A 27,875-nucleotide genomic window follows, 5' to 3' on the forward strand; every position below is an offset into this window, starting at 1 on the left:
ATGTTCCAATTATAGATAGGGTTAATTCATATTTTGTCTGCTAATATTGAGCAAAACTTATGGTCAGACATTATTCTGCAACACAACCAATGTCTCTATATTTGTTTATTTATGGGAGAGGGCTGCATTTCTGATCATATAATCAAAGAGAAATAAAATAACTATATTATCTATAGACTCTGCTGGAAACAATGCCCCCTAGTAGCCAGGTTCTCACACAATTTGCTTTACAGTAGGGGTTCTCAAACTCTGTCCTCGGGACCCCACACAGGTCACGTTTTGCTGGTCACCCAGCAGAAGTTCAGGTGAATTCATTACTCAGTGACACATTTTAAAAGATCCACAGGTAGTGCTAATTATTTCACTTTTGATTCTGTGAGGAGATCTGGAAAACATGCACTGTTTGGGTTCCTGAGGACCGAGTTTGAGAACCTGTGCTTTACAGGATGAAAACTTTCTATCTATCTTATTTTTGGGAGGAGCTCTCCAACCATACTTACTGTAAGTAGTGTAAGCCTGGTCATGCAAGAGCATCTCTCTTCATAATGGCCCAGCAAAGCGGTAAGTTAACCTTTACTGTCCTGAGCCAGCTTTTAAAAGTAAAATTAGTCTCTAGGTCATTTTTTTATTAATGCATTTTCATGAATAGATCCTTAAGTATTGTTTGCTTTCAAATTAAATCTTATAATTTATCTTCACTAAGTTGATTTTTTTTTTACAGCCCTGGAAGTGTCATTTTTATGCCTTGGAAAGACAGATATATATGTAGAACATATATCACATTTATGAGCATATTTATCAATTATTGGGTTTTAGACCTGAAAATTATTATTACTTATCTCCACTAATGCAATCACCTTACTTCCAGTTTTAGGACCCTGGCGGCCTACTGCACATGTGCGGTCTACTGACAGCGCATGTACCAACATGGAATGCTTGGGAGTGCAAGCTATAGCCCATAGGCTACAACCGAAGTGCCTGAGAGTGCAATCTATAGCCCATAGGCTACAGTGGCTAGGCCGGAAGTCAAGTTCTGGATGTGAAGCTTGGTGAATCCAACACCATAGAAGCTCCCTATTTCCAGCCATGGTCTGGATATCGCACAAGCATTGTTTAATAAATTTGCCCCTTAAGTAAGTTAAAGTTTTGGCTATGGCATATTCAGCATACTGGAAACTTCACTCTCTCTGCAATTACTTTTACTGGCTGTTCATGCTTAAATCCTGAAAGAGACACTGTCCCCACTGTGCTTACCAGGCGTCCGTATCATTGCTGTTACTAACAATTGATCTTGTTATATATTCATTTCCTTTTCAGTACTCACCTGTTAGTATTCAGCTCAGGAGAGATTACAATGAGGGGAGCTTCCAGTTTTGGCTTCTCACTAATAACAAAGAACCAAACAGTATGTACAAACTGTAATTTGCCTTGCATTTTTGTAGCAGTTGCTAGCAATCACAAGTCATATAATTTCACTACTATATTACATCAAGATAATAAAGGAAAACTACATAACCCTGCAAGACATTGGTTATGTTGAAATGATGAATGAGTGTAATAAAAAACAAATACAAATAAATAGCAAGCACTGTAATTGCTGCAAAATACCCTGCTGACCTGTCTTTGCTGGTGTGACGGGGAACCGGTGTGGGAGTGGGGGTCTTCTCCTTTTCCACCCTGTTGAAAAAATCATATAATACTTAACATTAGAAAGACGTGCATACTTCACATTTATCAAATTTGGTACCGAATCAGCAGACAATAAGGTTATCTGTTTATACACAAAATGTGATCCAATCAGAATGGAATAAACACTTCAGACAATATTATGGCTATCACCTGACGGAGAACATGAGCCCCTGGCCTGTATCCCCATTAGATTGTGATCCTATCTTCCTGTCCGCACCCAACTTGTACAATTGTGCGACATTTGTTTTTAATCTACATCTTACTTATTCCATCTTGTGCAGTTTTATACTTCTTTTCTTGCTAGGCATATTTTATATTTCACCTGTTGTTCCTCTATGCTTTTACATTATGCTCTATTTCCCCACTGTATGTTCCTGCAGTATTGTATGGTGCAATATAAATAAACAATAATAATAAAAATATTATTTAATCTGTAATGTGTATGATTTCTATCCTATTAGCTACTTTTTTTTTGGCTTTTTAATAAAATCATACTTTGACAAAATAAAATATTTTAACCTAATTCACGTAAAACACTAAACACATAATTGGAGATGTGTTTGGACCTTGTGTTTTGGTTTTACCAAAACAACCCTCAAGTATTTTGGTTCTGATTCGGTTTTGGATTTCTTTAAAAAACAGCTAAAATCATGTAACTTAGACCTGTTTTCGCTCCTACAATATTACTAACATCAATTACTTTCATTTCCAGTCAATTTCACCACCTGACAGCACCTGCAATCACAAAGGAGGGACTTCCATCCGGTTTTTAAATCCAAGTTCCGAATTGTGAAAAGACCCAAGTCAGGACTTTGCACTACTCGGAACCCCAAAATGATTCTGAACTGGGACTCGGTTCCACTCTGAACACCGAAATTTGAGTGTGTTCGGTTTTGTTAAGAACCAAACTGCTCATCTCTAATAATAAGAAGATGGAGGATGGTAAAGTGACTTTGCACAACTGCTATAAGAGTAGTGTGAGCTACCTAATCCCAGATCAGATATCAGCCAGCTCATTCACCAGAACCCCTGGATAAACAAGTTGTCACCTTTCCTTTGAGCACTTGCTGCTTTCTCACTGACAATATCACTGCAGGCTAATGTTGGACAGCACAGTATGCCTGAAAGCAGTGTAACCGGCAATTAGCCCATTAATCAGGCTTCTCCAGCTCAGCAACATGAACCAAAGGTGTCTTTAATTAGAATCTTTGCCGTTGGGACCTAATTTTCTGCACGCAGAGATATATACTTTAGTACTTGGCTCAATACACAGATATAACTGCTCCAGACTCTCTCATTTATTTTGTGAGTCCCACAGTTACTTTCTAGTACTAGTCTGGTGCTTCTGTGAGGGATTAGAGGTCCTGTAACAACTACAGACGTTTATTCTCTTCAGCTCCCCCAAGAGTACATAACAATGTGCTTATCTCAATCAGACATGTATTGGGAACTTACCTATGTATGAATGTTACCAGATTAATCAAATTATATTTAATTGAGTATTTTAAAAAAAATGAATTTCGTGCAAGAGCAATGTGCATATAGGTGCAATTAAAACTTAATTGTATTAATTACCCTCAAAGTTTTGTACCAGACAAAACAACATTGGACTGTAAATGTTTTCTAGAATGGTCCAATCTACAACGAATTATAAATATGTACAGTGTAAAAAAAATGAGGTGGTAAGTAGGGAATCATTCTAGATTGGGCAAAATTTACTGTTGTTGTGTTTGGTGGGCTCGTGTTGAAAGTAAACCATTTACCCTATTTCACCTCACTCACATGTACATAGTTACACTAACATTCAACATTTGTTATTTCAATTGGAATTAAAATACATAATGAAAACTAATGTCAAAATTCAACGTAAGACATCTATTCACACAGAACACCTAAGGGCAATAAAAGGGAAATTTGTTTTGGGATTGGCCATGTTGTTGTCATAAATTGGGTTGTATTTGGTTGCTATTCGGGGGAATCAAGAAAACACAATACAATGGAAATGGTTTGTTCTGATAAAAAATATATATATATATATATATATATATATATATATTTTATAATAATTTTTTTCTACATGAGTCAATTTGAACAACAGGTAAAAAAAAAATAAAGTTCCTGCGCTGTGCTTTACTAGAGTTTATCTAATGATCACACAAACATTTTTGGTGGAATTTAAGGTTATGGAAATACAATTAACCATCTTTTATAGCATATTACAATCTCTGGAGATAGTGTTTTTCATTTCATTGATAGACTCAGTATATTATGTTTTAGTAACAAGTTAAGCCCCCAATGATATATTGTATCTTATATATAACATAAATAACGCTGTAAATAATATAAATTGGGATTGTAAGAGCTCATCCTATGAATATCTTTATAGTATACTTATAGATTGACAAAAGAATAATAGTGTAAGACTTTGAAGCAGTGCTTAAAAGTTCTTTAAATATTTCCCGTCCTTTATTTGGTCCCTATTGGCTGCAAGGGTCGCTGTAATATGACCACAGCCAAAATGAAGCTACGCTTGGGTCAATTCCCGACAAAAACCTTCAGGCATTACACAGCGCCAAAGAAGTTACATATTTAGGCCAATCATGCTGCAATTCCTACGTAAATAAAACAGCAATTATAATAAGATAAGTAATACTATCTATTAATCCAATACCTGTTCTCAAGCTCTCTCCCAATGCGTATTGTACAGATCTCTCACACACGTACTGCGCTTCTCTGATGCCAAGTCCCCTTCAGCCAAAATGTAACCTCAGCTGCTTCTCACTCAACCAGTTTACTCTTTCACTGCAACCTGGGTTATATATCAGTATAGGGTGTGTCCTGCATGCACCTCTACTCCCACAGTCAGGGCAGTAGTATGAATTAGGCATTGTTAGATTCTAGGCATATTTTGTCCTGTGTGTCACTACAATTCAATGCAGTTAGAAGTGCAAAGGGGAACGGACAGGAACAGTATACAGCGTCAATATAAATACAGGTCTCTGTTATGCTTTAAATACAGGTCTCTGTTATGCTTAAGCTGTCCTAAATCTAACAATAGGTGCAAGGGCAATGTTATGCGGAATACATACGAATTACCGGCGGACACAAGTCCGGCGGTTCAAATCCCGACAGCGGCAGGCCGACTCGGCTGAAAATACAGATCGTCCCCAGGTAAGTATGAACCAACCTAACCCCCCTAACACTAACCCTCCTTAGGGGTGCCTAACCCTAACCTTCCCCCCAGTGCCTAACCCTAATCCCCCCTCTAAGTGCCTAAACCTATCCCCCCCTTCCCCTCCGCCTAAACCTAAGTCCCCCGGGGAGGTGCCTAACCCTAACCCCCCCTCCCCCTAGCCTAACCCTAAGTCCCCCCCGGGAGCCGTAAACCTAACACTCCCCCCTCCCCCCTGCGGCTGTCCGCTGCGGTGCCCGGCATCACTTTGATCGGTCATTCCACCCTCTCCGGGATATGACAGTCAGGAATCCGGCTGTCGGTATAATGTCAGCCGGCTTCCCGTTTGCATACCTGTTAGGCAGATCTAGGTAATACCATGCAAAATAGATATATATATAATATATATATATATATATATATATATATAAAGATTACCCCAACCTACCCTGGTAATATCTTAATTCCACCCAGTCACCTTTCCATTATGTTGTAACTATGCCCATATTTTAACATCCCACAAACATAGAATGCTTGGGAGTCACAGCAAACAATAAAAAAGTTTTACAAGCGTACAACAGTTAATATTACAGTTAATAAGTTAAGTTTATAGCTTACATCATTCATCGTACAAGACTTTCCTGTCTTCACAGCGAGCTAAGCTCATTGTGTGGATGTCAAAGTGAAAGTGGGCCAAAAAACTATACAAGCTGTGTTCAAGGTCTGTCCGGCTTCCAGTGAGTATAGACCAATCCTTCCTCGCAACATGATCACCTGGCAGGGAACCGCACTGTGGGCAGATCCTTTAACTAGCCCATAAGAAATTGTAGCTCATTGGTTAAGTGCTCTGTCTGTAGACATATAGGGGTCTATTTTCATTGTTTCATTATCTATGCGTTAAAAATACAGTATATCTGTCACATACAGTCATGTACGCTCTTCTCAGGGTCATTCAATATTTGTGGCATATCCTCTGTTGCCGCAAACATTAAGTATCACCCCAATGTATGAAGGATATCTGCTGCTGTCCCTCCATTTACGACAGCAGCCGCATCTCCCATAGGCTTCTATGGGGGCTGTGAAGCTGTCAGATTTACCAAGCTACAGAATACAAAGCATTCCGGAGTTTTGCCCCCAATAGCTAAGGCCATTTGAAGACTGTTAGCCGCTGTAGCCTATACTTTGCAAAACTCACCAGGAGAGGGTTCTTCCGGGAAGCCACACCGGCAATGGGTGCCGCACATGCGTGTTCAGTAGGCTGCGTATGTGCAGGAGTCCTGATAGAGGAGTGAAGAGATCGCTAATGCGGTCACTTCACTCCAAACACATCACTGGGATGGGCTTCCTGCATGTGGTATTTGATACATGTGGATGGTATATATAATTTCTTAGTGCTGCAAAGAGCGGCGATAAGAATTTACAATTAACAGGTCTGAAAACTCAATAATAGATACATATGAGAGGTGAAACAATATCAGTTCCCTTAGCGGATGTATCAGAGAGCTTCAGGTACAGTATGTGCAATGTGGAGAGAGATAATCTATATAAATGAGCTTTATTATATCCCTGAGTGCCGCCTCTATATTCTCATTGCAGCAACAAGAAGTGATGTTAGTTTGCCATTTATGACATGACATTTGCCAGAACAGTGTAAATTGTAAAGTGTAATCAGCAAAGTGTAAATTGTACAGTGAGAGCTAACACCATAATATTACTGACAGGTTCGCACCCGGCTTATCTAATGCGCCTGTGTTACCATCTTACTGATTGCTCTTTTAGCAAATTTATTTTTTTAGTAACAAAAATATTTTAATTGATCACCAAATAACAATTCAGCACAGTTGGCTTAAATGAAAATGAACTCATCCTGGTACCAGTTTTTCAAACACTCAGATAGTAGATCTCATGTGGACAATAATAGTATTAATGTGTAAATAAATCAAATACTTTAATCAATGCAAACATAATTTAATTGGGCAATTATAAACAACATCTCGCCATGATCAGGTGCAGGCTGACGGAACTTGGTGATATGTACAACTTGTGACGGCAGGAACGTTCTAAAGACATGGACTATTTAATGAAGCTATGGGATTTTCCTTGCCATATGTATGGGCATACTGCTGCTAAATCATACGGAAGGGTGTGCAGTTTCTTTGCAGTGCCTAACACATTAGTCTACCCACATGACAGCCTAAACCAGGGGTTCCCAAACTCAGTCCCCAAGGTACCCTAACAGTCCAGGTTTTAAGGATATCAATGCTTGAGATCAAGAGACTAAAGGCCCCCATACATGGTGCGATATAGCAGCCGACCTAACGGATTGGAACGATATTGCTGCTATATCGTTCCGTGTGTGGCTATGATATCGCCCAGTGCGCACTCCCGTGGGATCGTACATCGTTCATATTGCACCGTGTATGGGGGCCTTTAATTAGTACCTCAGTCAATTTGATTTTATTAAAAATCTGTGCTCAACCATGGATTACTTTACAACCTGGACTGTTAGGGTGCCTTGGCTTGAGGACTACGTTTGGGAAAATAATATTTATTTTTTGAGAACATAGATTAATACCCTCAAACAAGACCCCCTTCCTACCAGGTACAAAATTCTCTGCTCCTGGACTTCCCACTTAATTTCCGATTGCAGTCACCTGTGTTAGACTAATTATTTGATGGGAAGGTTTGTATTGCAGGTGTCTGCTATCATTATTAATTGAGAACTACAAGAATTGGGAATTTTGTTTCTGGGGCCAGGGCTGGAACAGGGCTCCATGCCGCCCTTTGCCGGCCCCCCAAACCCATGGTGTCATAATGTCATGCCCAGTGGACAGAGTTGCCGCCTCTAGGAAGTAGCGTACTGCTGCACAGGCTACCCTGAGCATCCCTTGGATGCTCCGGGCTGCTCTGCAGCAGTGCTGTTACAGACATCTTGCAAGCCAGATGCAGGTGCCGCGGGGCAGTTACAGTGCCGCCCCCAGAGCCATGTGCCCTCTGTAATGGCCCCACTCGCAAAGCCCTTCCTGGAGTCATGTTGGCGGTTCTGTAGATAATTACTTTCCCGTGAGCCTCTCCATCTGAGCATGGTTTAAATGAAGTAATTCAACAGCCTGGTTGCATAGAAGTTCAGAGAGCAAAGCTGTTAATGAAGCTGTTAATAAAGCTGGTGGTTTTCAGTTGATTTTCTCCACAGTAGTTACAGCAGTGATTCCCCGTTCTCTTTACCAAACCAACTGCAAGCTGGTACTGTGCTTCTCCTGCTGCGTTACCATTCCATTACACCTTCTGTCCTGCTTCAGCCAATGCATGCAAATCGGCTTCAGTACAGCAAGAAAAACCAATTTGGCTACATTTCACAGAATGGATTCATAGATTGGTCTTAGTGACCCTTTTCTGCAGGGTGTTCCACTCGATATTGGCCCCAAAGTTTTCCTTATACCTTTTAAAGTAATTGGCGTAATTTAGTGAAATGTGACACAGATGTACTGTACCTTGGTCTTTGAGAAACATGAGGAAGTCATAGCAAGTGTTGGAAATGTTCACCATTAGCATCCAGGCCAGCTGTTCACACATGTGCGAAGTGAAGGCCAGCTGTTCCCCACCCTAGTCAGCAGTACAGTCCAAAATTCAAATAGTGGAGCCACACCACCTGCCAGTGAGTCCCGGCCAGCGATGTTTGGCAGTGTTTGGGGTGACAGTTGGTGTGGTTCCCCTATTTGAATTTTGGACTGTGCTGCAGCCCCACCTCTGGAACTTCAATTACTTTAAAAGTTATAAGAAAAACTATGGGGCTAAAAGTGAGTGACATATCCTGTATTTCTAGGACTATTGGTGTCGTAAAGTTGTCTCCTCAGAAGTCTGAGTCTTGTTACTTACTCTGGCTTCCATAGCCCAAGAGGGTCAGAAAAGGCACCGCAACATTTTTTTAATGGCATTCGCCCATAGGCGTCAACCCTGCACTACTCAGCCTGCAGATAATTTTTACTACAGCAATAATAAAGCAAATGATTTTGTGTGTAATCTTTTGAAACCAACTGCTAGTAGTACAGTTCTTACAGAGAACTCTTGCATATATTAAATGCCTAGAATAACTCTTCCTACCAATGTATGTTCCATTGAGTGAAGATATATTTACACATTCGCCTCTTGTTATAATTAGACTCTATTACACAACATATGAATATGAATGTCTTCCCTGTATTTGGAAGTCTTAGATGACACCTTTGTTGTGAGCTGGGAAGGTTTTTGATTTTGCGTCACAGAGACCAGAGGGAATAGTGCCATTGTTACTGTGTTGTCATTGGCACGGATTCCCGGTGTGCCGACCGCTATTAATGTTTGTGCTCATGAGAAAGAAGCTGACTTCCAGCCACAATACAGATCTCATACAGGAGAGTAAACAGAATTATAGAAGCTTTACATAATATGCCTTTGTGTTATAAGCCATATCAGTTCTACATAGCGGCTGTAAAAATAAATACATAAACCCACATAGAAAACAACCTAACAGCACTTCGAATGACCGACGCAAAGTGATGAAAACAGGTATTCCCTGGGATTGTGACTGATGAGAATAAGTAAAAAGTATCTGTAAAGTGCAGCGTAATATACTAGTGTTAATATTATACATATATATATATATATATATATATATATATAAATTACCGATATAATTACCTTTACTAATTATTCTACTAATCACTTCCCCTCTACACAGTCCACATATGACTTTACATATGTTCTCTTTCTATACTTAAAATTGGTGATACCTATTTCCCTATAGATTGTAAGCTTGTGAGAAGGGTCCTCTTATGGTGCATACACACGATCTGATTTTTCTTCAGATCTGAACGATAACGATTTTAAAAATCGTTCAATCGTTCATATCTGAAGGAAAATCTGACATGCCTGGACGATGAACGATGCGCGTTCACGATGGTCAGATAACGATATCTGACATCTGATGTGTTTGCAATCATACTTGGACGATTCCATTCATTTTAATGCAGTCAAAAATCGTTCAAGCATTCAAATCATTCAAATCTTTGGTAAAATCGTTCAAATCGTTCATCTGACAAATCTGACCGTGTGTATACTCCATTACCTCTCTGTCTGTTATTACCCAGTCTTGGTTTTTATTTTATATTTACAATTGGGATGCACAACAACATTAATTCTATTCCTTGGATTATGTTACCATTTTATCCAGGCACCTGGAGTTGATATAATGTTAATAGGAAGTGTCCATTTTTCTCATTATACATATGTATACACCTAAGATCTGACTACAGATTACTCGCAGCAGCATTTGTATCAGATGAGGTAGATGGGGCCAATATGCAATAGGCACTGTACATTCACCTTTGTATAGCGCAGCAATAATAATTACAGGGCTTGGTGGTATTGTGCCTTTATATATTTTAAATACTCAAACTACAGTTTGGCAATTGCTACTCCTCGGAACACTATTTAAAAGTGATTATTCAGAGTAACTAAAAGTTACCGACTGCAATGTTCAAGCTTTGAATAATTTATTAAACATATACTATTCTGGAATCTCTTGTGTGATATATGGATTCTGCAATGGTTTTTAATTAGTATTTATTCAACATTGGACGTGCCATCCAACCTTAGTATTGTATCTACTATTATTTTAAAGGAACTGGAAAATTTGTATTTTTTTAATTTGTTGCCGATTTGTATTAGTTTTTTGTTGTTATTGATACTTTTAGTCATATATTTCATAATATTTCTATATTATACATTTCTATAGATTTAGTACCTGAGTTGTTTTTTTCTCTTAACCTAGCATGTATTTCTTGGAAATAGAGAAATGGCGCCACCACCAGGCTGATATGGGAAATCTAAAATAATATGGTTCTCCATGAACTGTGCAGACAGTATGCAAATAAAATGTTTTCTAAAAAGCTGGGGACAGCTACATAACCTTTTTTTTTAATTCATAGGAGCAATGATTTAGCTGTCAGGCCTTTGTATAGAAACAAGTCTATTGCAAGTCAATGAGTAAAACCATTTCCTTTTACTGTCTCATCCATCTGAAAGTGTCTAATTTTCTTCCCACTCACACTGCATTACATGGAAGCTGATTCTAAATGTATACAATGATGATGATAGCCAAGTGACCCCTACAAAATGGATAGGTGTGACCCAATCACAAATGTGGACACTAGGGGGTAAATTTACTAAGATTCGTATTGGTCCCGATTTGATCCGTTTTTAAACACGGACAGGATTGATAAAAAAGGGCCGTTTTTTTCGCACAAAAAATTGTGAATTTACCAAGCTCCCGTGTTGGTCAGGATCGTGTTGTCTGATGGTGTATTTCAGGGATGGGGAACCTCAGGCCTGGGGGCCGTTCAAGGCCCGTGGAGTCATTTGGTCTGGCCCTCTGAGCTTTTCTCTGCTAGCCTCACCTGGCTAGCAGGGTGTCTAGAATGGCACCCTGCAGCCAGAATCTATGCAGCAGTGCCGCCTGGAGCGTCCTTAGGACGCTTCAGATGGTCACACCGCTGCCCTTACAGCTCCCTGGAGCATCCTCAGGATGCTCCGGGCATTGCTGTAATCACCTGCAATTTTGGCCCCGCCCCGTGTGATGTCACTTGGAGGGAGTATGGCCTGCACCGGGCTCGCGAATAATGTTATATATATCAAAAAAGGTTCCCCACCCCAGGTGTATTTGATTGAACCTGTCAGTGTTAAAGCCCTGAGTTTACTGCCCGAGTTCCCCTCTCGAACAAGCAGCCTGCACGTATCAGTGAAGTATATGCAGCCTGCTTGTGTGTGTTACTGTAATGTAATGGGTTAAAATAAAATAAAAATGACGTAGGGTCGTCCCCAACCCCCTCTATGTATCTGCTGGTGTGTACGGTCGACACGCAAATCGCCCGCACACATGCTGCGAGGACCCGGCAGTGATTGACAGCTCATCTGGGTGGGCAATTTAACTGCCCACCCTTTTGAGCTGTCAAGCTCAGCACATCGGGCAGACGAATTGGTAAGTCTTTCGACCTAGTATATACCCAGTTTAAATGCACGTAAACAGCCAATTGTCTTACATTACAAATACAGCTGTGACTTACCTGTTGCTACTGTCATCCAGATCAGACCAGCTTATCAGATCCAACTGGTTGTTACTACAATACATAAAGAGACATTGCCATCAAGAACAGAGCACAAGTATGCTATAGTCATACGTTTATATATTGTCCCTATCATACAGAATGAGGAAAATGTAAAATAATTCTTAATACATAAGGCTATGTGTTATTCTAAAGGTGCATACACACACAACCATTTTTTTAACGATTATCGATATCGTTTATCGTTCAATCGTTGAAAAAATTGTTCACTTTCTGAGTTAAAACGATGAACGATTATCGTACATGCGGGTTCACGTTTGTAGTTTGTACTTCAGTCAGACTGACCAACTCAATAATTTTCAGTAAGGGAATATGCAAAAATCGTTTGTAGTTCAAAAAAATCGTTCATTACATTTAGTAAATGAACGATTTTAGTAAACGATTTTCATTCATTTTTCCCTTGAAAAACGAATGAACGAAAATTGTTTACTAAAATCGTTCATTTACTAAATCGTTGTGTGTGTATGCAGCTTAACAATTAAGATCTCAGAATTCAGTTCTCAGAATTTATGAGGACTTCCACAGTAACTTGCTTAAAAACTGAAGACTACGTACTCATCAATGCTAATAGCAACCTACACATATTGGACCTCAGTCAGAGTCTCTCGCTAGCGCTGTGTGCTCGCAAGCGGCCCGATGGTGTGCGTACACGCATGCGCACGCTTCATTTTGCGCATGCGCGAACTACTACTCGCCCAGCAAAGACAGCCCAGTGAAATGAGTGACAGGAGAGGCCGTTTGTGGGTGGTAACAGGGGCAGGACACTAATAACGGGGGAGTGGAGGTGCAAACACAGACGTGCCTGAGTTTTTCAATGCCGTTTTAGAGGCGTGCATAATTAACACGCAGTGTCATAGTACACATCACTTGCCTGTTATTTATACTGAAGTCCTTGCAGTGCTTGCGGTAGGGTAAGGCAACCACAAGCGCTGCGATCGCTTCCGACTGTCCTCGATGTACCAATGTTTAAATACACTTCCTGGAGATGACGTGTGCTGGTGGACGGCTCTGCCTGTGCACACTGGGCCTAATTCAGACCGGGTCGCAAGCGCTGTGCGCTCGCAACCGGGTCGATGGTGGGCCAGTGCGCATGCGCATGACGGAGCCGGCTCCGTCGTGCACATGCGCGAGACCCGGATAGCGACGGGCACTCCGTCTCTCCGGGTCTCGCAACAAAGGGGGCGAGCTGTCGATGTTGAGTGACAGCTCGCCCCCTTTGGTGGGCGGGCCGGGGGAGTGGCTGCCCAAACAGTGGTGTTCCCATGTGAACGCCTCCGTTTGGGGGCGGCCCCACTGACATCACGAGTGATCTCCAGGTTTTAAGGATTTGTCCCTGAAAAAGTTCTGCGTGTGCGCAGCGATTGCCCTGCGATCGCGGACGCACATAGGAATCCATCGTAGAGTGAGTGACAGGGTGCCAGCGTTTGGAGGTGGTAACGGGGAGTGGTCAGAAAAACACAGGCGTGTCTGTCCGTGCATAAATTAGCCACGGCGAGTGCATACGCAGCTCTGCGTGTAAAGAGAGCTCCCAAGGCTGCAGCTGGTCAGACGTTCCGCAAGGGCAAGATGGGCACCGATGTGCGGCGACGTAACTGATATTTACGCAGGAATGCATTATCGCACGCAGGTAAGAAGGCAGCAGTGGGCGTCTCTATACTCGGGTGGTCTTTGCAAACATTAACATATTATCCCAGCTGCATCCTGTGCGAAATCGCAGCTGCAATTGCATTAGTGTCCATCTGTGAACAAGGCCCACAATCTTTATGAAGATCTGTACGCAGAGGCAAACACACCTTGCAACTACTGGGGCGTCCTTTGGCTTTGTTTCCATTCGGGGAACTGGTTTTGGAATTGTGCTGAAAAAATGATATATAACAATGTTTAAAAAACAATATTTATTTCTTTATTTAGGTAGAAAAGAAGTCCTGCATGGATACAGCATACACCCAGAGCATGGAGAGCGACAGATAAAGCTTTCACTTTAGTTCATGTTTATGTGTTTCTACAAGTGGTTGCAAATTCATATTCATCCCTTATAATAGAAAATAATAGGTCATTCACAAGTCGGGTTATTTGTGTTCATATGGACAATAAGTAACAGACATAAGTCACTGTGTACAGAGAATGAGTACCCTGCAAAATGATATTATTGTTTGCTAGATGAAACCACTTTCATCATACAGAAATACAAGAATGCTCCTGTTCCGTCCAATCAGAGTACACAGTTTATAAGGAAACCTGTACCAGTCCTGTATAATGACCCATATCTTCCAATCCCTGGCCGACTCTATACAATAGAAATGTCACTTGCAATGATGGTGCTTGTATTATCAGCACTACTTGTATATGCACCATTGTCAGTGTCTTTTCACTTTTATCTGCTCTGGCGCTGCCAGCCTCTTACATCCGCGTTGCATCCTTTGATATCCTCTGAAGAATGAGAATGGAGTAGTGGGTGCAGACACCCATCCTCTGTATCACTGTATTACTTTAGAGATCACTGGTCATGTCTCTGATTAGCCTTGCACAAATCATACCAACAGCTGTGTTTTATTAGTGACTTCAATGTTTTTGAAACCTTTTATGATGCAAATATTTTAGCTACACATCAATCACAGCCGCTGTACAATTGGGTTGGGTATTAAACCCCGGCTGTCGGGATGATGCTGTTCAGAATACCGACAGTGGCATCCCAACAGCCAGAATCCCGACATCCACAGGAACAAAAGGTAAGTATTTTCCCTACCCCTACCCTAACCCTCCCTCCCCAGTGCCTATACCTAACCCTTCCTTCCTAGTGCTTAAACCTAACCTCCCCTTCCCTGCACCCTAAATCTAAGTCCCCCTCCATAGTGCCTAAACCTATCCTCCCCTCCCCAGTGCCTAAACCTAAGACCCACTCCCAGGTGCCTAACCCTAGCCCTCGCCTAATGCCTAACCCTAACCCTGCTAGCCAACACTAACCACCCCCTAACACCCTGATACTTACCTTCAGGATGCGATACTGGAGCCGGGATCCCGACCTGTCGGGATTTTGGCACCGGTATTTGGGCCGTCGGCATCCCCCATGCCGGGATGCCGACTACAGCCCACTTAAGAGTGTAGGGAGCTCACTACTAATGATCCCGTCAGCCACACCGCAAAGCTCTCACTGAAAATGAACGAGATTCAAAGACAGAAACAGAATACACACAAACATAGCTGTAAACAACAGTACATTGTGTATACAGTCTCAGGACCCACTAAGAAAAACAACAGCTACAACCAATGTAAAAAGCACAAAACAAAACAATACACAACAGATAAAAATAAAAAAACTTTTTTTTATTTTCCATAGAAGAAAAGTCAACTTGTGTTAATGGTTGTTGGCTTGAGAATTATATATCTATACTAAAGAACAGTCACATTACTTATACAAACAAGTACCATAGCTGCCAGCTATCCCTAACCTTCAGTCAGTCCCAGGTTTTAAGGATTTGTCCCTGAAAAAGTTCTCTACTGTATATTTAACATTGACCAACTGCATTGTACAATTCCTCTTGTACTGTGTATTGTGGCGTATTCCACAAAAGTATACATTTGTTTCTCAGTAGAGTCTACGGGCCTCGTTCTGAGTCGGTTGCACTGCCGACGTCGGACGCAGTTAAGCAATTTTCTCTCTTCTGTGCGTGAGATCCAGAGTCTGTGCACAGTCGGAGTTACGGATGAGACTCACAGTAGACGTACAATCTCAGACATGCTTTGAAAATGTATTGGGCATTCCTTGGCAGTGGCAGGAGGTGGCTAAGAGGAAGCACAGAAATGGTCCGTGTTATGGCAGCAGGGCTGTACTGGCCACCAGGCAAATGCCAGAAAGGCTGATGGCCTCAGTGCCAGCTTGAGAAGTGCGGGGAATGCCAGGGCTGAGCTACAGCCTCAGTCCATCCTTGTATGGGAGTGTCATGGATGTGCCACTGTAGTGGAAGCAGACTCAGCCACACAATCAGTCACATTGGAGGCCATACTGACGATCTGCACCTAGCATGGGGCTGGTGCAAGTTTCGAAGATGCGACTGATGGTTGCGTCTAAAGAAACACCAAGAGGGATTTAAACGTCTAAAAATGCATTACCGTATACCAGCAATATAGACAAAGAAAAAGTGTTCCAATAGGGGCACTCACGGACTATCAGTTATAGAAACATATTGTTATGACTTCTCATAACTGGTGACCCAATGCAATGAACCTAAAAATTAACTTTTATTGAATTTATTAAAATTGTAGCGAAATATATAAAGTGCCAAGTGTTAAAGTGCTTATAATGTGAAACAAACCTAACATATATATAGAAATAAAATGTCGTGTCCACTCTCAGTCTAATTAGTATTCCTAATGGATAGTTTAATAACTTCACAAATCAAGACTCCGTCACAATGTGAATGCTTCAAACCCCAATGCTGTAGTAAAATAATTGGGGTATTATAATTATCAATAATGATCAATTATAGTGTAGATTATTGGTCTGAAGTATAGTCGTTTCTTCACCAAATGTGATTTATATATCCTTCAATCACATTAGTATCAGATCACGTGACATATTATATTACGTTCTCAATATATATTACTTCATGCCAAAATTATTCATACATGGATAATCACACGATTATCAAGTGGTGTGATAATATTCAAATATGCGGGGCTTTATATTAAAGTGAATTGCGTATAAGTTCAGTCTCAGGTTAATATCATTATAGTTAATAACCACGATCCCCATGTGACCTAATTGTGCCGACATGGCTTAACATGTAATTCACCAAGATACCAACGAACTCTCTATTAGGACTTGTATACCACTATAATAGTGGCAATACTGTGCACTGTAGAATAATTGCACCCACTGTTTAAAGTAGAACTACCTCTATACAGACAGTATCCATGTATCCAATAGTTTTGATATTGCCACACCCATTGTATCATTTGGTAAACATAATTGTTGTTACATATTGTGTGAGGGTATGGTAATGATGCAGGTTAATAATATAACTCTGCCGCTGGTGAGATCCGCTATTGCTTAAAACTCCATATTGACGGCATCATACAATTTATAATTAACTGATAGCGCTACCCTTCAGCAGTATACTGTCCATAGGAGGCACATGGATGGACTTATATTAACATGGATTTGTAAACGCGCTGTATGTGCGTTGCTCCTGACCAATATAGAGGCTTAATGATCTTCAAAGGTCTGATCTAAGCCTAGCATTCACAACATCTTATATCATTTTATTATTGGCAATATTGCCCAGCGGTGTAATGTATACGGAGGACATGAGGTGGACAAACAACAATTAAAACCACCGGACACGCGGGTCCACGTGTGCGGCGCTCCTACCAGGGAAGGGCTTGTAGCGGCATTTGCATAAAGTTGGCCGACATATGACTGACAAGTATAAGGACGCTGCAGGCGACTGAGAATCAGCCCTTATGAGCAGGGCAGGATTAAGGTCTGTGGGGGGCCCCTGGGCAACAAACTTGTGGGGGCCTCTATGTAACATATATATTATATAGATATATATATATATATATATACACACACACAGTATATCTGTATATATAACTATACACACACTCATATATAGGTGTTAGTGTGTATATATACATATACTGTGTGTGTATATATATATATGCACACGATACACATTATATATATATATATATAAGCACACACTATATATATATATATATAGACCTTGATATTCCAGTAACTTAAAATTTTAAAGCAAATTTAATAAACATATATATATATTATATATATATATATATATATATATATATATACAAATACAGTATATATGGCTATATATACACATTATATATAGCTATATATACTGTATATGTACACACACACGTGTTTGTGTATATATATATATATAGTATAATATATATATATATACACACATTATGTGTGTGTATATACACACTGTATATATAGCTATATATATAATGTATATATAGCCATATATACTGTATGTGTGTATATATATATATATATATATATCACACACATATACATACACACACACTAAGGGCTACAGTTACCTCTACCGCTGAGGTGCACCAAGAGGGAACCATGAGGACCTGAGTCAAGTCGGCTCAACTCTTCTCGGCTCCCTCTGTCTGTCACTGACTGCGGCACCGAGGAGCTTCCTACAGTCAGAGTCTCGCGAGATGATGACGTCAAATCTCGCGAGACTCTGACTGTAGGAAGCTCTCCGGCGGCTGCTGCTAGGGATTGGGAGCAGCTGAGCCGCCGACGGACAATAGCAGCGCAATGGTGTTAGTAGCAGCGGTGACTGGGCAGTGTGTGGGGGGCCCCTTATGTGTGGGGGCCTCAGGACGACCGCCCCCTTCGCCCTCCCTATAATCCGGCCCTTCTTATGAGTATGTGATCATTAAGGCAGGTGGGGCTAAATCCAGCCTGTAGCTAATGAGAGCGGTAGACCGTTCATCATCAGTAATAATGTTACATAGACATGGAAAACGGTTTGTGCAGATGACTCTACTGGAAACAATGTTCTGCATAATGAACAATTGAAGTGATTAATTATACACAACAGAAGGACTGAAAATCGCTTATGTGGTATATACCCCAACGTTCATACAGCCAACTAGTGGTGATAATTATTTCTTCTATTCTATATAAGGCTTCATTTTACGTGGATCCTTTCAGTTTTATGATATCTCACATGTGGGTGGAACTTAATAAGATATATAAGGGCTCCTCCACCATGTTCAGGTTTAACCATTGGAAAAGTCAGTGCTGCGTGCACAGCCTAGGTTAGGAAACTGCAGACTAATATGAAGTTATTACTCTGCGCAGTCAGTTTCCACCGCTCACGGAGCGGATAGGGCAAACCGGACCATTGGTTTTGCTGTAAAATCTCATATTATTCATTTAAACATATTTACTGTACATTACGATAGAAATCAATTAACAGCTACGCACCTTTCTTCTCTGACGACTGTAATCTTCCCCGGTCCTGTTTGTGTGACTGAGGTTCGTGTGTTTGTTGTCTCGGTGTCTTTGCTATACAGTTTCGGTAGGTCTGAGAGATTGTTTTCTCTAGGAGTAAAGAAAGTTTAATCAAGCTTAATGTCATTGCATGTAATTTGTTTAAAATGTGATCCCCCCAATGTAGAGTGCTCTGTACTTTATTGCCACTTTATGGATAAGAGTTATTATTATTATTATTATTATTATTATTATTATTATTATTATTATTATTATTAATAATAATAATAATATTAAGGAAAGGGGGTCAATCCAATTACATGCGAAGGGTGCGAGTTACCCTTGCAACAGCATTAAAACGCCGGCAACAGCACCGCACCTCACACCCTTTGCGTCCCGCTGCGAGCCCGAATTTGCATAAATTTGCTCTGAGCCCTATGGGGCTGTGAGTACTTTAAAGTGAATATGGGCTGCCATCGAGCACACCCATTGTCGCAATGACTCACACCCGCGAGTACAACGCAGGGTTGGACTTGCCCACAGGGGTATAGGGGAAATCCCCGGTGGGCCCCACTGCTCGTGGGCCCACCCCCTCCTCTAGGTGTCAGGTTTCAGACCCCAAATTATAAATTGTTACACTATTAGACAGTCAGTTACCTGGTGGAGCAGGGCCATGGATTAACATGGGGGCTTGGTTCACTTCTATAGAATCTACACCAAGATTTGCCTAATGGTTAGCCAACCATTTGTGGTAGCAGGCCACAGCCCTCTGGTGAATGACCACTCTCCTCAAGCATGGGCCCTTACCACTGATTATCCCAGTGGGCCCTTCATGCTCCAGTCCGACACTGGTACAACGCATGGAATAGGATTGATCCCAAGGACTAACTAAAATAGAGCGCATACAGGCATCTGAATCTAAGGCAATTATCCTGAATTCATAACTTGGCACCGGAGAGATACGACTTTCCAAAGTGGTATTTACATACTGTATGTGTAAGTCAAAATAGGACACATCGGTGCAACAAATATTATGCAAAACACACAACTGTACTGTAGATGCACGCAACTCTAAATGAGACCCACAGTGTAGAACAAATGCCTTTGTTTGTACAGGGCCGTAGAAGAGCGAAAATGCACCCTGCGCCAGCCGTGTCCCCGGACATGTGACATCATGATGTCACAATGAGGGGGTGGATCCGCCGGGACCAAGCAGAAACTAAGCGCCCCAAACGTCATACGTACCAGGTGACGACTTTCTATACTGCAGGATGCCGCTCCAAGCAACCTGCAATCCAAATACAGGTGCCACCCCAGTCCTGCACCCTGGACGGTAGCACCACTCGCCCACCCCTAGTTATGGAACTATGTTACTTTGCACACCTGTTACTGTACATGCTTATATTATAATCAATTTCTCGCAATTATTACCTGGTGGTTTCCCCAGCATACAACGACTGATTAGCCGAATGCGAAGATTACTACAGAAATAAAATTAAGGAATTCTAACAGGATGCGGTCATAAATCTAAGCGCGGGAACTCCGAAGCTCAGATGCCGGCACAGGTAACCCGACACCTGTCAGAATCCTGGTTCTGGCATCCCTACTGCCGGAATCCTGAAGGTATGTAGCGGGGTTAGAATTAGGGGTTAGGGATAGGCACTAGAGGGAGGGTTAGGCACTGAGGGGGACGGTTAGGTTTAGAGTGTGGGGTGGGGGAGGTTAGGTTTAGGCACTATGGGGGAGGTTAGGGTCAGGATCCCGTGTGCCGGCATCCCATACCCAACCCGTCATATCAGGTATTTTCCATTACATCTTACTTATTGTCTAGCTTTCTCAAAGTTAAACAGCAATATAAGATCATTGAGGAGGGTAATAAACCATATATTAGTATTAAAACAGATTGTTTCATGGACAGTAAGAAGATAAAATTGAATAATCTTATTAATACTTAAACTAGATTGGTGCCTGTTATAATACAACATATTTGAGCAGCTCACCCTGGGTTACATGCAGAGGATAAATGTACCAATATATTCCAGATTAAATTTCAACATCTATAAGTGTTTGGCAATTACCTGTGGACTGTGAAAGTTTTAAGTCCCTACTGATTTGAGTAAGTTATTCAGTGTATAGATGTACCGTATACCATGCAACCCTTATAGCTTATAAATACCAAAGTAGACAACCCGCCTATGTGTGTGGTTCAGAGAGAAACCATCATTTCCTTTCTACCAGGATATGTTCTGAATTTTTCGTGCTCTCTTTCACCATGATACATATGTAAATATTGTACAAATGGCAGCAGACTGTCAATCACTGACAGTCTGCTGACAGTTTGCTTGTGGGCTCGCAGACCCATTCTGCACATGCGCATAATAGGTCTAGCGTGTGCGCAGGGTCCCGAACATCTTGAATCTGTGATTAGTTGTGCACTAACTTGCACTGCTGAATCAGGCCCTGAGTACACACACTGTTGATCCAGATGTTGAACTGGTACAGGAGAATGGCACTAGGAGCCGGTACTTTGGTGATGTACTCAGTACACACACTGTTGATCCAAACGCAGGACTGGTACAGGAGAATGGTACTAGGAGTCGGTACTTGGGTGCCGTACTGAGTACACAGGCTGGTGACTCAGACGCAGGACGGGTACCGGAGAATGGCACTAGAAGACAGTACTGGGATGACGTACGGAGTACACACACTGGCACAGGAGGATGACACTTAGGAGATAGTACTCGGATGACCTGCTGAGTGAGTACACACACTGGTGGATAACACTAGGAATATTACTGCAACAGCAAGTAATCACTGGAAGTAGCGAAGTTGTTCATGCAACTTCCTGTTGCCCAGAGCCCGGCTAAATACCCTAAGGTAGCGATCCATTGGAGGAAGGTGTCAGCTGTCAGCTTCCAATGCTACCATTGGGTAAAGGGCTAATCAGGTGATGTAGACTGTCATGGCCGCGTCCATGATGGTAACCGCAGGAACCAACTCACGGAGCAACACATGGATGTCCTAGCAGACCTCAGGAATAATCCTCAGCGCGTCAATCGCTGCCGCACCTGGTGCCTGACCGCCCGGGAGGTCAGGGGAAGCCAGTGCTGAGGTGAGTAATGGCCGATCCTAGGCCATAACCTGACAGCAATCAATTTATTTTGGGTGTGCTCCCTTCATTGACCAGTTAGTTCACTGATCACCCTGATGTTGGCAGTGTGGGTAGTCAAGCTAGAAGGTAAAGTGGATATCCTTTGTTGCGTTATAGCTGTGTCATGGTTGAGTTGTGCACCTTGGGCGGTATCCGCCTACAATGCATGTTGTTGGTTGTTATTGTGTGTTGTGGATTGGGTTGATTCTGGCCGATCCTTCTTTGCCACCATACTTTCCCTTAACTATATATTTAATGAAATAAATAGATAGCTCTTTCTGCCAAGTTTGGGGTCAATCCAATTAGGTGCGAGTTGGTTTCATGAAACTCGCAGACTCAGACCCTCCAAATTGACCCATTCCATCAGGCAGAAAATGCTCTGATCCTGGACTTCAAAATTAATTTATGATTGTCGTGATCTCTGGTGAAACACCTTTGTCGAAGCTGGATAATTGGCTGAGACAAGATCAGTTTAAAATTGTATCGCAGCGACGCCATCTTGTGACTGGCCGCAAGACGCCATCTTGGAAATGAGATCGCAAGACGCCATTTTGTGAATGGCCGCCCAAGCGCCATTTTAGATAAATTCACACTTTAGTACATGTGGCGATATTACTATTAGCATCATGCGATTACATCTTTCACCATTTCTCATACACACAATTGCGCTGTTAACTAGTCGCATAAGATCCTGTATGAAAATGCTGAATATTAGCTTCATGCACACGCGTCTGCCCCAAGTTAACTAGGGTCTTTACATCAAACCCCACATACTCACACCTTACATATTCACATACAAGGTTCCATAAGCTTTAAGGTATAACATTCAAGTATGCACATTTATTATAATTGCTAGGAAATAAAGATTATTTCGTAACTAAGGTTTTATACGTGATAAGTAAGCCATGTTTGGTATTGTACTGATGTGTACTCTCTCAACAGTATTCGGTAATATCGATGGAGAGATCGCAACATGCATTCTCAACTTATGGACCACAGAGACTTCAAGCAACAAAATGTACATTATATGACCAACTGTTAGGATTTGTATGAGGCGGGAAACCAGAGACCACCAGTTGTTAGAGGCTGGACTGTGTCTATTTGAACCAACCTGTTAAATGCCTTGTAACATATGCCCTCTCCTTTAGGACCAATGGTATTAGCAACAAACTTCTCTATTGTGTTGTTTATTTCTGGGGGGTATAAATATGTGTGCTCTAACCCTGGGTTCCTAGTCTTCGTGCTGAATGCTGTTTGACGAGGGGTTTCTTGCTGATGTCTATATCTGGTCCAGAGCGCTGCGTATGTATAACTTTACTTAGGTCTGTATAATTCCTTTGCGCCAAATTGTACTTATAACTAGCGTGTAACTGACTGTACTTTTACTTGAATAATACTTTGTGCTTTGGAACCACAGGTTCTAGGTCTGGAGTCTTTATTTACTGTATAACTGTGTACGCAAAATAGCGTCATCCTTAGAGATTTATAGGCAGGATATCAGAAGGTATAGGCAGGGGTGTATAGAGGTTCAAAGGCAGTATCGTTACCTTCTTATTAATTAGTTCTGCACAGGTGACTGCAATCATAAATTAAAAGGGAAGTCTAGGAGCAGAGCATTTTGTACCGGATGGAACGGGTCAGGTTGGAGGGTCTGCGCTCGCACCTGAGAATTCTCCAATGCAAATAGAACTGCTTAATTGCTGTACTTGAAGTAGGGGTTAGCGAATTGCCTGCCAAATGCGATGTGAGAGAAGTGCATAAAAAGGTGGGATGACCTTCCTGGACCCGAAAAAGTGACTTTCATACGAAAAAAAGGAAAAAATGCACACAAAAAAGATGCTTTTGGGGTACTTCGGGGTGATTTAAAAAAATAAATAAAAAATTAAATATTTTTCAACAAAATATATACTCTAATTAAATTTGGGTTGCATAATGCAACAAAAAAGTTGATTTTGGTGTAATTCAAATAAATGTTTTTTTTTAAAACCCCCAAATTACATGTAATTATTGGACTAATTAAGCTCATTTTAAACTTCCAATTGCCTAATTAGTCATTAGGGGTGGTGTCCAAGGGGTTCTACACGGTGTCCCAACATTTTAACATTGAAATAAAGATTTACCCTACCATCTCTATGGTGCGTACACACCGTACGACTTTCAGGAATTATAACGATATCATTCATATCACTGTCGTTCAATTTTCTGCAGTCACCAACCTGACAATGACCAACGATGCACGTTCCCGCATGGCCGATAAAGTTATCTTTCATCGTCCATGCATGCAGGCCAACTTGGACGATATCGTCAACTTTGCCTGTACAGAAATGTGTCAGGATGACTTCACTGAAAGATATCTTTCAAGTCGTTGGTGGTACAGATCGTACCGTGTGTATGCAGCTTAACTCCCGGGGAGGTGCGAACGGAAAACTGCGAGTTTACTCTGAGTGGGTCAATGAGAGTTTAGTATAGCCCTTTTAAACCAGAGCTAAAACCCGGGTTATTGCAGGGTTAACACGAATAGCTCCTTGGTGTAAAAGGGAACAGGGTTGGATTCCTGGGTCGAGTAACCCGGCAATCCAATCCAGGTAACTAGCAGGGTTTAACACAGGATTAACCCTGTGAAACCCTGCAGTGTAAACTGCGCAATCTGGGTCACGATGACACCGCATGCAGGACAATTAGCTGGCTTCAGTGGCGCTTGGAGATGATGTCATCTCCAAGCGCCCACTTGCAGACCCGGCTCCGGTGTGAATGGCGTCGACGCCGGCTAAATTGCAGGTCTGATCCGGTTCGGTATCCTTGTAAAATTAATTTGCAATGCGAATTTGCTGAGAAAACGGTAACTCGCATCTCGCACCTAATTGGATTGACCCCTTTATGTCTCTGTGTCTTTATTTATTTAATTATTTATTATTGTTATATTTGTTGTTAAGTGATTTGCACACATGACACACCTCTTCCTATAGAATGTATAGTATAAAGATAAGTTCATGACATCACAAAATGTAATTTGCGTTGTGACCTGCAGTTTTGTTAAACGTCTTCCAGTGACTTTGCGTTGCACAGGTCTATAGTATTACCTTTCAGTCCTGGTCGGTTTAGATTTGGGCTCCGATTTATCACTACATGAAATAGAAATGATTACAAAAATTTACATTTAGATATAATTTTATTACATTTGAAGAAGCTGCAGAATATACAGAAAAACTAGTCAGGTGGGCACTTTGACACTACCACTCAAACTCCAGAGATTCTGTGGCCCTATTGTGAATTTTCATCTTTCCTGGATAGCACTTTAAAGAGCAGCAGCACTTTTCTATGCCACTTAAAGGAATATTCCAGCACTTTCATCCTTGCAACGGAGCAGAACTTTCATCTGCGCTGTTAATTCACCGCTAATCACCCTCTGGCCTGGTACATAACATTATGCTGAAAGTTTGGGTGCTATAATAATTGTAATAGCTGCCGATATCAACAAGGAGACTGTCCTAAAATGTACAGTATATTCCTATACCTATGTTGTTTGGTCCACTGAACAATTACCCAAAAACAAGTTCAAGGAATTTGTGGTGTGTCATTTAATATACATTTTTTATCACTGTTTGATATGTTAATATCTGTCTATTTTCTGAAATTAAAAAATCTATATTTTATAATAACTATGTTTAATTAATTTGATTCATATGTCATCTAGCGCTGTTAGTACATTTTGTGCCAATTTTGTTTAACTATCTTGGAGAGTGACATATTCCATTTCTATACAGCCACTTTTAGAAAAACACTCTAGGCAGCGCCTGGAAAGTTATCTTTCTAATTTCATTTCTTTTAATGTAGTGATTCCCAAACTTCCTGGGGTGCCGCAGCGTTCTCACCGGTGTACTGCTGCGGCCTAACGAGGTCCCCCAGTGTATTTTTTAAAACTTAAATATTTTTGTGCACAGGGGGAGAGGGTTTGGGGCAGAGCAGGGCGAACCAGATTGGGGGGGGATGGGGGTGATGAGTGGTGGGAGCTAGCGTGACCTGTCCTGTCAGCGGAAAGCAACAGCAAGTGATTTGCAAGGCTGCCTGTTGCTGAATGAGGTCTCACAACACACTGTGTGTCTGATCTCACTTCCTGTGTGATCGGAGGAGCGATGCTGCAGAACAGCAATGGCAATCGCAACTAAAGTAAGGGGGGGCAAAGGGAGAGAGATGGACCCGACTGAGAGTCATTGAGGGAGCAAGGGGAGAGACATGGAGAGGGGCAAAGGGAGAAACATGGAAAGGGGTAAAGGGAGAGACATGGAGAGGGGCACAGGGAGAGACATGGAGGGGAGAAAAGGGAGAGATAGAGGGGGCGGCAATGAGAGACATGGAGAGGGGCAAAGAGAGAGATATGGAGGGGAGAAAAGGGAGAGACATGGAGAGGGACAAAGAGAGAGATATGGAGGGGAGAAAAGGGAGAGACATGGAGAGGGGCAAAGAGAGAGATATGGAGGGGAGAAAAGGGAGAGACGTGGAGGGGAGAAAAGGGAGAGACATGGAGGGCGGGAAATGGAGAGACATGGAGGGGGCAGTAATGAGAGGCATGAAGAGGGGACAATGGAGAGACATGGATATAAAATAGTATTTATGGGTATTATTTTTTGCAAACAACTTATTAAGTATAATTAGTATTTATGTCCTGACTTAAATACTAATTACATTATTGTGGCCAGTAATTGTTTTTGCTTAAGGGTGCATTTAAAAAATGATGGAGACCCTAAGGGTGCCTCCACCTGAGAAAGGCTGGGAACCACTGTACTTTATTATTAATAGCAAAACAGGGAGACGTAATATCAGGGGACAACATGATATCATTTGATTGAATCCATAATGGATCCCCACCAATGCAACCTCTATGAGACAGGAAGAAAGTGAATTTGGGGTGTAGTGGTCTGGTGTGGATATTAAAGAAGGTTTCAGTGGGAACCTTATATGCAAAAAGTATAAGGATTGGGTGCTAATTGGTGGCCTGATGCAGAGATGGACGGTATTGCACAGGTGCAGGGAAGCGGCTGTGCAATACCATCCAACTGAAATGCCAATGTATCAAGGGGTGTCAGTAGGAATAGACAGCTCCTTGCTGCATCTGCGATACAAGTGCAGCATCTGTAGTTGCTGCCTTGGATTACCATCTCGATCATCAGTCGCGATGGTTGCTGCCTTGGCCAGGCTACTTAAGCTGAGACATACTCAGCCTGACCAGTTCCTGGCAGCCACCGACGCTGACCCTGGCCTCGTTCCTCCCAGAACATGGGGGCGACACGCCCTTGTTTCCAGGAATACTGGCCAGACACATCCCCACTTTGGCCTCCTCCCCCCAAATGTTGCAGCATATTAATCATGATGAGACTTGGGGGATCTGCAAGCAAGTTTGCAGGACTCATTCTGCACATGCGCAGAAAGGGTCCTGCACATGCAAAGACCCCTAAATATCGGAGATGTACGCAAACCGTTGTGTTTGTGTTTATCTCTGAATCAGGCCCTAGGTGCATCCAGGCTTGAGCTTTAATATCCCACTGAACTATAGTATATTAAACTTATTGGTCATATAAAACTCACATTACACTGTATATATACAGTCAGGTTCATAAATATTGGGACATTGACAGAATTTTCATATTTTGGCCTCTATTCACCACCACAATGGTTTTGAAATGAAACAAACAAGATGTGCTTTAACTGCAGACT

The 27,875-nt window shown here is 41.7% G+C and overlaps 1 protein-coding gene across 5 annotated transcripts in view; it reads right to left on the reverse strand.

Moving 5' to 3' along the window:
* ZNF185 (zinc finger protein 185 with LIM domain) overlaps window positions 1–27,875 on the reverse strand; it is a 215,351-nt gene that overhangs the window by 42,544 nt on the left and 144,932 nt on the right. For 3 of the 5 annotated variants that reach the window (XM_088452925.1, XM_088452932.1, XM_088452921.1), the window contains 6 exons: window positions 25,244–25,285; window positions 19,007–19,123; window positions 13,815–13,877; window positions 11,962–12,015; window positions 1,618–1,677; window positions 1,325–1,384 (listed from right to left, as the gene is read on the reverse strand). In XM_088452925.1, coding sequence (XP_088309051.1) covers window positions 1,325–1,384; window positions 1,618–1,677; window positions 11,962–12,015; window positions 13,815–13,877; window positions 19,007–19,123; window positions 25,244–25,285 — 396 coding nt within the window. The remainder of the gene's footprint in view (window positions 1–1,324; window positions 1,385–1,617; window positions 1,678–11,961; window positions 12,016–13,814; window positions 13,878–19,006; window positions 19,124–25,243; window positions 25,286–27,875) is intronic. The other 2 variants (XM_088452938.1, XM_088452946.1) reach the window with 2 other exon arrangements.

This window comes from Taudactylus pleione, unplaced genomic scaffold (genome assembly GCF_031769625.1).
Source record: "Taudactylus pleione unplaced genomic scaffold, aTauple2 ptg000039l, whole genome shotgun sequence".
Taxonomy (NCBI): domain Eukaryota; kingdom Metazoa; phylum Chordata; class Amphibia; order Anura; family Myobatrachidae; genus Taudactylus; species Taudactylus pleione.